This window comes from Octodon degus, unplaced genomic scaffold, assembly GCF_000260255.1.
Source record: "Octodon degus isolate 3935 unplaced genomic scaffold, OctDeg1.0 scaffold00053, whole genome shotgun sequence".
NCBI classification, from domain to species: domain Eukaryota; kingdom Metazoa; phylum Chordata; class Mammalia; order Rodentia; family Octodontidae; genus Octodon; species Octodon degus.
In genome coordinates, this window is record NW_004524629.1 from 13,120,983 (window position 1) to 13,134,784 (window position 13,802).

General features: G+C 35.2%; 1 protein-coding gene across 2 annotated transcripts in view; it reads right to left on the reverse strand.

The window, feature by feature from the left end:
• Gsk3b (glycogen synthase kinase 3 beta) overlaps window positions 1–13,802 on the reverse strand; it is a 224,180-nt gene that overhangs the window by 145,340 nt on the left and 65,038 nt on the right. For both annotated transcript variants that reach the window (XM_004633333.2, XM_004633332.2), the window contains exon 2: window positions 7,979–8,172. In XM_004633333.2, coding sequence (XP_004633390.1) covers window positions 7,979–8,172 — 194 coding nt within the window. The remainder of the gene's footprint in view (window positions 1–7,978; window positions 8,173–13,802) is intronic.

The following is a 13,802-nucleotide window of genomic DNA, read 5'->3' on the forward strand; positions in this document are numbered from 1 at the left end:
GGGGCTGGCTGGCATGTGGTGCTGGGGGATCGAACCGAAGTCCCTGTGCTTTGCCACGCTTGTTCCAAGTAGGTGCTTTAGACCACTGAGCCATCTCGCCAGCCCCACTAATAGTGTTTAGACAAGATATCATCTCTGCATCTTGTATTATAAATAACTACTACAAAGACAACAATATGCAATGTATTAATTATTGTAACTGTCCTACTAATCTGTTTTGAAATTTATTGCTATTTCTTTTTCAATAAATAATTCTATTATCAGAGAAATGCCTAGCAAGTTTTTGTAGGAAGTTTCAATGTCTTATCTGAAACATTAAAATATGTTTTCCTCATTTATTTATTTTTCATAATGAAGTACTTTGTTATGTGAGCTGTGTACACAGCACTCACTATAATTATAGGAAGGTCACACCACAGTACCACTGCCGCTAATCGAGAAATAAAATCCTACATGTTCTGGAAACTTCAAATAAAAATAGGTAGGAAAACACCAAATGGAAAGATAAGAATGGAGGTTAATCCTATAAGATGTTACAGCGTGTCATAAGATATAATTAAAAGTGTTATTTTTTTACAGAGTTGTCCAAACAACCCCATGCAACAAAACTGAAGGTCCAGAAACAGACCTAAGTAGATGTGCACGGTTAGCACATAATAGTATCTCTAAGCACTGAATCACAGGTAGACTTTCTAATAAGTTGTACTCACCTTGGTAAAGATTTAAGGAGAATAAAAATATAACAGTCATTCATTAATGTATAGGACCAAAAATAGATCAGGAATCTAAACGTAAAAAGTTTCACTAGAAGAAAATATAATCATAACACAAAATCAGATAAACTAAAAGAAAACTAAAACAGTTGAATAGGGGGATGAAAAAGAAACTCGTATGATATAAAAATATCACATACCAAATAGATGAAAAAATGTTCAACATCAATGGTCATTCAAAAAATGCAAATTAAAACGTTCTCCAGGAAGGATGGCTATCATCAAGAAATCAGCAATAACAAATGCTTGCAAGGATGCGGGGAATAAAGGAACCCATCTCTTCATTTTTGGGGGGAGTGTAAAATGAAACAAACACTATGGAAGTCAGTACGAAAATTCCTCAAAAAGAATATACATAGAAATTGAATTTGATCTAGTCATTCCCTTCCTAGGTACTGTCCCTAGAGTTAAAGACATCATATTAAAATGAAATAAGCACACCCATGCTTATAGCAGCACAATTCATAATAGGTAAATCTTAGAAAAAGCCTGTATGTCCATCAAAAGATGAATGGATAAATAAAATGTGGTATTTGTACACAATGGAATACCACTCTTTTATAAAGAAGGATAAACTTTCAAATTTTTAAGATAAAAGATACACCTTAAGACCATAATGTCAGCTGGACAAGTGGCGCATGCCTATGATTCCTGCACTCAGGAGGCTGAGGCAGGAGTATTATTGCAAGTTGGAGACCAGCCTGAGCTGCACTATGAGATGTTTCTAAATTAAAGTAAAATAAAGACCATAATGTTAAGTAACTAAATCTCACACACAGCTTAAATATCAGTTTCTCAATATATAAATGAAGTACAAAATAAAAACCCAGACAATAGGAGGAAAAAGGTTTTGCAATCCTACATGGACAATATATGTGAAAGTGTACCTTAGTTCAGTGTAATTGTCTATATATTTTATACATTTTTGGCCAGTTAGTCTGTCAATCTATGTTTATGATAATTAACTTAATAAAGGGTTATAACATAAATCCCATGATTGCAAAAAAATAATGAAATTACCATTTTTTAATCAGACCTTGTAAAAAGAAATTGCAATTTTTAATTTCATTCACAAGAAGAAATATTACTAAGACTCCTAATAAATTAAGAAAAGTTTAAGGCCTAGATAAATAAAACTACTAAACTTTATATTTCAAAATGTGATTGAATGAAGAGAGCTACATTTTTCAATAGGAAGACTATTTTAGATATGTACATTCTTCCCCGAAGTAATTTAGGAATAAAAAGATATCATACTTAAGCTGTACTCAAATATTTTAGGAAATAAAACAAAGTATGTATATTAATAGAAAGAAATTTATTCCAATAAAGCACCGATCTTTTTGTGTGAGTGTGTGTGTAACCGGGGATTGAACTCAGGCTCTACTGAACTACCTCCCCGGCCTTGCATTGCTTGATAAAGAAAAAAACTCTCAATAGTTATCAACAGCATAATTAATCAAATCAGGGTACAGACACTAAATAAAATACAACGCAACCAAAGAAAATCAGACAAATCAAATTTCTTTTTTGTGGAGGGGGAGGGAGAAGTTGTGACTTAATATAGCAGCAAAAAGAATGAATTAGATACTGGGGAAAACTTTATGTATTTATTTTAATGTATTTAGTACAGGGTCTACAGGGTCTCACTACACAGATCACACCTGTAGCAATCTTCCTGTTTTCAGCCTCGCAAGTGCTGGGATTACAGGTGCACCACCACCATATCCTGTCTCAATCTCAGTCTCAAAGCACCTGGAGGGTAGGGCTGGAATAGCAAGCCACGGATCAAACCCAGTCCCTGGGACTACCTAAACAGGTGCTTTAATCCACTGAGCTATCTGGCCAGCCCAGGGATAAACTTTAGACTTAATACTGTGTGTGAGAGAGAGAAGGGGAGAAGGGCTTGATTCACTGATGATAAAATGTAGTAATATCCCGAAGTCAAAATGGATACAAATACTTTGCCATTCCATACAACCGTTAACCCTGTAATGCTGTACCAGAACTCCTTTGTACTTAGGTTTCTTTATCCAAATAATACAGTATCAGCCTCATAGTAGAAATTATATAAACAAAATAAAACTCATGTAAAAGAAAAAAGTCCATCTATTAAGGGCTTGATAAGTATTCACTATTATCATTAACTACTAAACTCCCCCTTCTCAAAGTCAAGTGTAGGGGCATCCAGGAGAAAAACCTAACATAGAGAGAGATGCTGTACTGAAAAACACATGGAATTTCTTACTGAAGTGACAGGGATCCAGTAATTTAGATAAGGAAAATTTGCAGAGAATTTCCAGAAAATTGGTCTGGTAATGTGGAATATGGAATAACTGAAAAATTTCATAAAGTAAGAATTTGAAGTGGGTCTTTTTATATGCACAGTTTAACTAGGAGAAGGAAAGTCACTATTTTTTGGACATTATTTCAGTGTGTTTCCTCAAGGTTCTTGTGTGAACTTGGCAATTACTGGTGGAACCCCTAAGAGGTACAGCTTAGTGGGAAGTAATTAGGTCACTAAGTTCCCCTTAAAAGGAAATGACACAGTTCTCATGGGACTCTGGCTGGTTTTCAAAAGATGGCTTTGCCAAAGATCAAGCCTACATCTCTCATCAGTCTCTGGCTTCTTGTATCACCACTTAATGTTTTCCTCTTGCTCATACTCTGGCAATGGTGCTATATGTCCTGAGGTAACACAGCCACAGGAGCACTCAAGGATTACACTATACATACTGTTTATAGACCTTCAGTCTCCAAAAGAGTAAAATAAATAAATTTTTCAGTTTACAAATTACCCAGGAAGGAACAACATGACTAAGCAGAATTGGAGGATTATGCTGCTGGTATGCGAAGGGGTCAGAAGAAAGAGAAAATAACTGTAAAAGCTTACCAGAGGTTAAAACATATAATGACACGGTCTAAGAATATAAAAAAATACAGAGACACATCAACAGAAAAGTAAAGGAAGAGGATAATCATACAAGTTTGGCAATGTCCAGATATTAAGAATAAAGGATCTGCATCTTGTACAGCAATTAACCACTAGGAAGAATGTATGCAATGTGTTAATTATTGAAACTGTCCTACCAATTTGGTTTGAAACTGTCTCATTGCTATTTGTTTATCAATAAAATTATGGGGGAAAAATAATAAAGGAATGAAACAGTCTCAATGACGTTAAGTGACAAACTATTAGAAGAAAAAAGCAAATCCCAGGGTCTGGAAACCAAGATGAAATGCTTTCTATTGGAGCTTAAAAGCTGTCAGGTTTAGATAAGAGCTGCTGCCAATCTGAAGGAATACTGAAACATTCAGGTATCAAGATCCAGTAGGCATGTGGCAAAATGAATCTAGGGCTTGGGTAAATGAAGAAACAGAAATAATGGTTTCAGAATACTCTAGAGAGAAAAGATACTAGATTGTGTTCTGTTTGAGAATACAACTACCTCTCTAACCACAAAACACAATGATATGAAATTTGGCATGCACTGGATCCCTTAAGAAAATAAAAATAAATGACAAAACAATAATGGGGATTACTAGTTTCTAGGATTAGAAGAAAAAAGAAACAAGGGAAGATAGCAAAAACAGTTATGGGGGAGAATGACAATATGCATTAGAGCTTAAAAGATATTTTTCAAGAAGTGTACAGTGAAATATCAAATGCACACACACACACAAGTCACTAAGAGAGAGATATAAAAGAGAGGGAGAGAAACAGATTTGACTCAGAGCCCAAGCCTGGCCTGTGAGACCGACCACCTGGGGCCTGCTGGATCCTCATTTGACCCAGGCCCAGCATGTGAGTGGGACCACCAGATCCTCAGTTGACCCAGAGCCCAGGTCCAGTGTGTAAGTAGGACCACCAGAGGCCAATAGATCCTCATTTGACCCAGAGCCCAGGCCCAGCATGTGAGTGGGACTGCCTGGGGCCTGCAAGATCCTGATTTGACCCAGACCCGGCCTGTGAGTGGGACCACCTGGAGCCTGCCAAATCCTCATTGGACCCAGAGCCCAGGCCCGGCATACAGACCAGGTGTGGAACCCTGTAGCAGAACTCCCTGCAAAGAGGCTAGAGGCAAGACCCGCCCAGCTGATCCAGGAGCAGAACATCTTGCCAGAGTGCAACGGAGGATTCACCTCCAAGGGCTGCAGGAGGAAGAAGTGGAGCACAGCAAGCAGAACGAAGTCACAACCACCTGGACAAGTCTGAACTTGAAAGATATGGACATGGTACTAAGGTAATAACTCTATCTAAGCTCTACACCAAAGGTCAGAAGACAGTGCTATATAAAATGACAAAGAAAAGGAGCAAAATGCATTCTCAGGCCCAGAGCCCAACCAAAACAAATTCAGGAGACACTAGCATAGAAGAAACTGGAAAGCACACACCTGAAATCTCTGAAATAGCGTCCGGAGTAAAGAAACAACTGCAGAAATGTATAGAGGAAATCAGATCAGAAATAATTTCTGAAGTACAAAAAGAAATGATAACTACAGTGAAAGAACTATTATGTGCTTCTAAAGACACTGATAAAAAAAAAGAAGAATAGAAAAAAATTAGAATCCCTGAATAAGCAATATAGGAAAGAAATAGAATGCATGAAGCATATTCAGTGATATACAAGAAATTAAGATCTCAATCACAAGCTGGCAAAACTGTTTGAATGAAAATGAAAATACTTTCAGACCTTGAAGACTAGATTGTAGCTAGTGAAAAGGTAAGAAAAGATCTCTTAAAAACAGCTAGGATGCAGGAGAAAATAATTCAACATCTGCAAGATGATGCAAAGAAGAAAAATGTAAGACTTATAGGCATCAATGAGAAAGAAGAAGAGCGAATACAAATGGAATAAAAAGTATCAACAGAAGTAACAGCAGAAAACTTCTCAAATATGGGGCAACAATCTGACATTCAGTAACCGAAGCATATACAACTCCAAATAACATCAACCCAATTAAAACACACCCAGACGTACAATAATCAAGATACCAGAAATTCAGCACAGGAACAGTATAAAGGAAAACCCATCAGAATAACAGCAGATTCCTCTTCACAAATCATCAAGTCAAGAAGAGCATGGAGCAAAGTACCTCAAATCTTGCAAGAAAACAAACTTCAACCCAGACTGATACACCCTGCAAAACTTCCTTTCAAGTATAATGGAGAAGTGAAATACTTCCATGACAAAGAACTAAAGAACTTCATGATGACACAGCCAAGCCTATACAGACTACTAAAAGATGTTCTAGAAAGGGAGCTAAATGACCACAACTCCATGAATGAGAATGAAAAGAATCCACAAATAGGGCAAACAAACACAGGAGAGTAAAAGGTATAAAAAAGCAGTCTATCAGTTATTCTTTTGTATACAGCAGCAAAATATTTCCCAAAAGCATACTACTCTACAAATGGACTTCTGCACAATATAGGTCATGATTCTATCTGGGTCTACAGGGTGGATATCAAGGAAATAGCAGCTGGCGCAGTCCCACAAGTGACACCTGGACACCAGTAAGCGTCATGGACACTGTACAGGTCCACAAAATACTAGAACTTAGTGCGATATCCTATCCCCAAACTGTTGGAAGTGCTGGTCATTTATTTGCCATTTCAGTCATGAATACTTTTTCTTAGTTCAACTGTTTTGAAACATTTAATTTTTATTAATATTTAATTTCTGAATATTTCTTAATCTTAATTTTTGTTTTAAGGTTTATACTGTATCTTTGACTTACAATCTACTTAAAAGACACGGTATAATATTTTCTCCCAGTATTAGAAACCTTAAAAAGTGTATTTCCATTTTCCATTGACTTTATATTACTTCTTCCTTGTCTTTTATACACACACACACACACACACACACACAAAATATGTATATAACCCGACATAAGATTTATACTGTTTTGTAGAAATCTTTAATGACCTTTTAAATGGGTTCATCTAATATATTTTACAGAGTCTTGCATAACTATCATTTTGAGAGCTCTTTCTTCTTTATCCAGGACCATACAGCAACTTCTCTTGCCTTCTGAATTATGCTCTTTGTTATTTCCTATATGCTACGTCTGGAGGTATTTGAATTTTTTGAGTTTGTATAATAGGAAAATAATTTACTTTTAATTTTTAAAGGTATGTTTGCTAAGTATAAAATTCAAAGAGGATGATCTTTTTTTCTTCTTTCAGACCTTTAAATTAATTACACACTTGGTCTTATACACTCTTTTTCTAATGTACAATAAGATGCTATTTAATTTTGTTCTTCAATAGCTAATATTTTTATGTATATGATTTAATGATTTTTTTTCTTTACAATAAGTTTTAGACAATTTCACTTCTCTTTATCTTGGTATGATTTTATTTAAATTTCTTGTACAAAAGAAATTTGCTTGGAAACATGGTGTTATACGTTCAGCTAAATTCAGAAATTTTAAATCTTTAAATATTTATTGCCTAACCCTTTCTACTTTGAGAATTCTAATTATCTGAATATAAGTTTCTTGATTTTGGCATAGAGTGAACTATTACATGACTGATCTGTAAATTCTTCATTTTTATTTTGGACAATTTTTATTGTTATATTCATCTAAGTCTGTAAATTATTTATAATGTGCAATCTATTATTAATCTCATGCTATACACTGATTTCAGAAATAATTCTATAAAATTCACTGTCTACATCTTATATCTTTCACATTTCAATATTTGTCTACAATTTTCAATATGCTAGGTAATTACTGATTTTCAATAAAGTCAATGAAAAAATATATATGTGTGTGTCACAGAGTTACTCTTACACCAAAAGGAACAATACAAAGAACCATGACTTTTTTCAAGAATAAATTAAGAAATTTTAACCTCCTTTTCATAGAATTTCACTTATCTGTATCACTCATAGCACCGATAGCAAAAGTATTAATCCTCAGTATATTTAATCTCTATGAAATATACAACTGGAAATAAAGTCACTACAGTAGTTTAGCTGCACAAAAGTGAACATAACAGACAAAAGTAAAAAGAAGTTGGGATGGGGAGATAGCTCAACAGTGTAAATGTCTGCCTGGCAAGTGCAAGGTTCTAAGTTCAATCCCTGGTAGCAAAAAAAAGAAAAGAAAGTAAAAAGAAGCAACTGAAGAAAAAAAAAAAAAATCATTTAATTAGGAAAGCAACAAAAAATATAAAATATCAGACGTTCTACCTTAAATCTCTTGTCCTGTAATACTTTCTTGATAGCAACCAGTTCTCCGGAATCACAGAGCTTGGCTTGATATACCACACCAAATGATCCATTTCCAATCACTTTAGTGTCTGTATAGCTGACTTCTTGTGGCCTGTCTGGACCCTGCCCAGGAGTTGCCACCACTGTGGTAACCTTGCTGCCATCTTTGTCTCCTAAAGGAAAGGGATTAAAAAAAATGAAAATGAGAACTGTATAGAATTATACTGAGAAAATTGCCAAGGCATACAAAATAAACTACTTATGTTCTTTACTATAAATTATTTTAAATGCTCATCTCTATCATATAGAATTATTTTAGTTATGTTTAAATTATAAGAAATTTTTAACCACCATCTATTCAATAATCCTTTATATTAGACATCATGGTTAATTTATATACATGACACAATTTGCTCAAAAATCACCACCTCAAGATGCTATACCAGTGAAGGCAGATATTTTAGCCCTTTCAATGATACAAATGGCCTACTGCAGCATGTGCGCCACAAGTTTGCCACAACTAAACTACACAGTTCTGTTCTACATTAAAAGTAATGGGGAGAGCTGGGGAGATGGCTCAGTGGAATAAGCACTTCCCTGGCAAACGCAAGGGCCTGAGTTCAATCCCTGGTTCTGAAAAAAAGAAAAAAAAAAAAAAAAAAAACACTTAAAAGTAATGGGGAAAATGTTAAATCTGCCCAAGACCAAATTGCAAATGGTGGACCAGTCAGGGTTTGCCCTTATATATAACTCTAAAGGTCCTAGTACTTTTATCAAAAAGCCTTTTTATATTTAAAAATAAAATACATGCAAAGTAGTAATTTCTAAATATACCAACTATTTAGATCATTCTATATTTAGGAAAGTAAGTTTTGGGGTTTTTGTTTTTGTTTTTGCTTATCATTTCTTTTTAGCAAATTAGTAACAATCTCGCAGAAACCACCACCGAACTGGGGTTCACGAGTACAAAACTTTTAAAATCAATCCCACTCTGAATTGAGCCCCTTTATAATAAGCAGATTACTTTATTAACCAGTCCTCACAGTCTCTCTCTGTTTGCCTTCTCCTTATCCCTACCAATAATTCTCTCTTCAATTCAAACTCGAGAATTACCTTGACTAAGCAGTCTGCAATCATCTTGTTTCTAAATTCTCAAAACTATTTTGAACTATACTGGGCTAGCTAGCACCTGATTTGAAAAAGCTTTAAATTGTTTTATTTTTTTAAGAGTACAAATTAGAATTAAAACAGAAAAAATTACAAGTGATACAGATTTTTACTTAACAAAGTAGTATGAATTTCACAGTATTTATTGTAATACATAGTGTTATCTTCCAATAAGTTATTCATATTACCAGATGTATGCATGTAAAATTGGAAGAAAAAAAGAAATGTATAAGAAATTAAAGACAAAAAGGAGAAACAACTGAAAAGGAGATGAAACAAATTAAAAGCATTAACTGCTGCCTCCCATAGACCAGCAGAAATGCACAGTACAGTTGTGCAAACCATCCATCTTACATACACAAGTAAATTTCTTTCCTCAACTCCCTTTCATGTCCTTCTCAAGTCAGTAACTTCATTTGAATAAGTTCATTTCCTTTTACCAATGCCTACTGTACTCTTCAGATTCCATATTTCTCTTGCAGGTTCTCACACTAAAGAGACAGTATCATGTTTGCACATGCAGGTCTGATTTATTTCACTTAAGAGTATGTTCTCTAAATTGCTCATTTAATGACCTCAGAATATAAACAAGTTCCACAGACTGTAGTCACTTTGAAACAGCAATACAGCATGTCTCCTGATGTTTTTCACTTTCTTGGCAAATCTAAAATCAATTCTCAATACAAGTCTCCAGGCTTACTTACTGAACTATATTTTTCTTCCTCTATTACTTTTCCACTACATCAATTTTATGTTTAAAATGCTACCTTAACTCATACTAACCTAATTAAATAAAAATGTACTTATGAACAAGCATAACTATGTTTCCAGATCTGACTACAAATCCTCAGTTATTTTCTTCCTCATTTATAAAATGAACTTTTGTATTTTATCATTCTTTAAAAGTTATAATCTTTTGAATTTAAATGCTAAGAGATTTAAATAGGTCTAATCCAGAAAGATCAAAATCTACAGTTTCAATATTCTTATACTGCAACTATCCCAAGGAAGATTAAAAAGCAGATGATTTTAAATTAAATTTGGGTTAGATTTCAGTTATTTAAGTTTAAATCACATCTCACACAGAATCAAGAATTGTGAATTAATAATTACATTGCACAAACTGCTTGCATAATCTTACTGGCTTAATTTACAAAACAAAGCATCATTATCTTAAGGTAACTTAAGAATGGCTGCTGTTATGTGTGTAGTTATCCCCTCAAAGCCTCATTGGAGGACAGTTCTAGAGTTTGTGATTAATTCATAATCCAAGACTGGGATTCGGGGTCTGAGTACTACACCCATGCTAGGACAGATAGCCTGAATAAAAGGAAATGAGGGAGGCTTGCCTTTCTGCTACTGCTGCTGCTGCTCCTCCTCCCTTTTGCTCTTGCTGTTTTCCACTGCCATGAATTGCTGCCCTCTGCCATGTGCCACTCTGCCTTGGAGCCAGCCATGTATGGACTGAAACTTCCACAAACTGTGAGCTAAATAAACCTTTTCTTCCTTAATTCTGGATGTTGGGTATTTTCTCCAATGAGAAAAAAAGTAACCTAGACAGCTACTTACTGTGCCCCACAATTTCAATGGAAAACAAAACCTTTTTGCACTTCAATGAAAAATTATGCTTTTCTACTGTACAATGATATTTCAATTAAACACACACACAATCCATGGCTATGTATTTACCTCTTTCTTCTAGAGAACTTAAACAATATCAGCATTTGTAATGACTTGATTCTCTTGTCTTCTCAGACAGACATTTCTTTTTTCTTTTTTTTTTTTTTTCAGGTTAGGTTTCCAATTTTAAAAAAATCTTTTATTTATTTATTTATTTGGTACAGGATCTCAAGCAACTCAGACTTATGGTGATCCTCATGTCTCAGCCTCCCCAGTGCTGGAATTACAGCAGTGCAGCACCACACCCAGTTTCAGAGTGCAAGCATAGCTTGTGGGACAGGGGATCAAACCTGGGTCACTGTGTTTGTCAAACAGGCACTTAAACTGCTAAGGTGTCTCCCTAGCTCCAAGATATATTTCTAAAAAATCTTTTTAATGTCAAAGGTTTGAGAAAAGGAACCTATGGAAGACAATATACCACAAACACAGAGTTCAGCATATGTCCATTCTAACCACTAATCATTGGAAAATCTACCCCAGAATTGTGACTTGAAAAGGAGAAAAAGCAGAAAGGAAATAATTCTGCTAAAACAGTAAAAACAGGGATCTACTTCCAAGTTCTCTAAAGCCTTAGTTTCAAACTAAGATTTTGCTGGGCACAGTGGTGCACACCTGTAATCCCAACACTTAGGAGGCTGAGGCAGGAGGATCACTGTGAGTGCAAGCCTGGACTACATAAGCAAGTTCAAGGTCAGAATGCACTATATACAATGCAACCCTATCTCAATAAACCAAAACAAAAAGAAAAAAGGGAAAAAAAATTCCTCACGGAGAGTTCATGTGAAGGACTCTTGTCTACCTAAGGAGAAAAGTACTTACTATCTATCTCAGTTACTCTTCTCTCTTTGCTGAGACAAATACCCCACACTCACAATGAATGAATGAAAGGTTTATTTAGCTCACAGTTACTGGAGGTTTCAGCCCATACTTAGTGGGCTCCAAGGCAGATTGACATATGGCTGAGGGCAGTGGAAGGCAGCAAAACAGCAAGAGCAAAAGGAACGAGTAATAGCAACAAATGGCAAGAAAGCAAGTCTGTCTCTCTTACGTTACATTCAGGCTATCCACCCCGGGCTGGGCATAGCACTCACACCCATAATCCCAGCCTTGGATCATGAATTAATCACAAACTATAGAACTGCACCTCAATGACATGAGGCTTTGGGGAAGTCAAATGCACACAAACCATAACACTACCTTAATAGGAATTAAAAGATATACTCTATTTTCTCTGAAGCAGTTCAAAAAACTGCACAGATGTCTTATAGGTTATCCTCTTTAATAAAAAATGTTATACCAGGACCAATAACTCTCAGGCTTTCTATAGAACTGAAGCATCCTCAAATTTTTAATTCCAAAATTAGGCTCTTTAAATTGTTCTATCAGGGGCTGGGGAGATGGCTCAGTGGAATAAGCGCTTCCGTGGCAAGTGCAAGGGCCTGAGTTCAATCCCTGGTTCCGCAAAAAAAAAAAATAAAAATAAAAAAATTGTTCTATCAAAGATCTGAAATACCAGAGCTGAAAAGAATGGCAAGGCAATGACTTGTATGAATATTACCAGCACAGGCAGTCAGTAGCAGGTGTTGTCAGGCTTGTTGAAAAACAAGTCACCAATTAGCATTATAACTGTACAATTTAGCAATAAGGTAATTGAAAAATTATCATTGTTTATAAAGAATTTTCCCATTGTTTCACCTATCTTAATACTTATAAAAGCATAAATGTATGTCTGCTGTGCAAATGAATGACTAAGATTAATATATAAAACTTTAAACACCTTATATGCTTCTAATATATTTTACAACTTTCCTACTACTGCTGAAAGACTAACTCCATGTGCTTTCCCATATTTCCCAAATAACATAAAAGGTTAGGAAAGAAATGAGTGAACAATCTTTAAAATGTTCAAGCCTCCACTCTGAATTCCTTACCAGCAGGAGAGCTACTTACAAATATACTTTGGTACAATTAGGTTTTCAAACTTATCCCAAAGCAAAAAGCGCATAATAAAATTTTTAAAATAAGTGCTTCTTGGACATCCAAATAATTAAACATTTGCCACTACAAATTGGATTTTTGAAACACAATAGTGAACTACTGCTTCCAAGAGACCAAACACCTCATGAAAACTTACAAATCATAACAAATTTGTCTCATTAAAAAACCACTTTGCCTAATGCTAAATTTCCAAGAACACATGGTACAATGATTCTCAGACTATTTATATGATGCCAGTTATTAGGATAAAATTAGTCTTGAAAAAAAAAGAAAAAAGCCACTATTCCTCAGGTACTACAGTAGAGGCGATTAGCTCAGCTCCATGCCTTTGGAGAACTCCTGGGAATTGCTATTACAATTAGAATCATTTACATGGCACAAATTTCCTTCTAAAATCAGAACATGGAATTATATCCTTTACTTTTTACTAAATAGCAAAATCTTAAAATACATAAATCACAATAGACTCCTCAGAAAACAACAAAAAGGACTTTGTATTGAAGACTATTAAATATAAAGTAGAAGGGCCAGCCACATAGCTCAGTAGATTAAAGTGTTAGGCAGAGCGCAGTGGCCAGGGTTAATCCCTGGTGTGCCATGAGGGCCCCAACCCCAGGGCACACCTGAGATGGCAATCAAGACTGGGCCTGATAGTGCGGGATGGTAGTCTCAGCGCATAGGAGGCTGAACACAGAAGGATCACTACAAGTCCAATCTATGTAGTGAGACCCTGTATACAATACAAAAAAAATAAAAAATAAAATAAAATAGAAAAAGAGAAAGAGAGATTGAGAGAGAAAAGAATTTTTACAAAAGCCTTACCAAATTTAAGCTTATCTGTGATAGTTAATTATGGTATCAAACTAAACTGATTAAGAAACACCTAGCCCATGCACTGATAAAGGTTCTACAATCTGAGGTACAGGATCTCAGGACAAATCCTGAGGGCATTTCACTG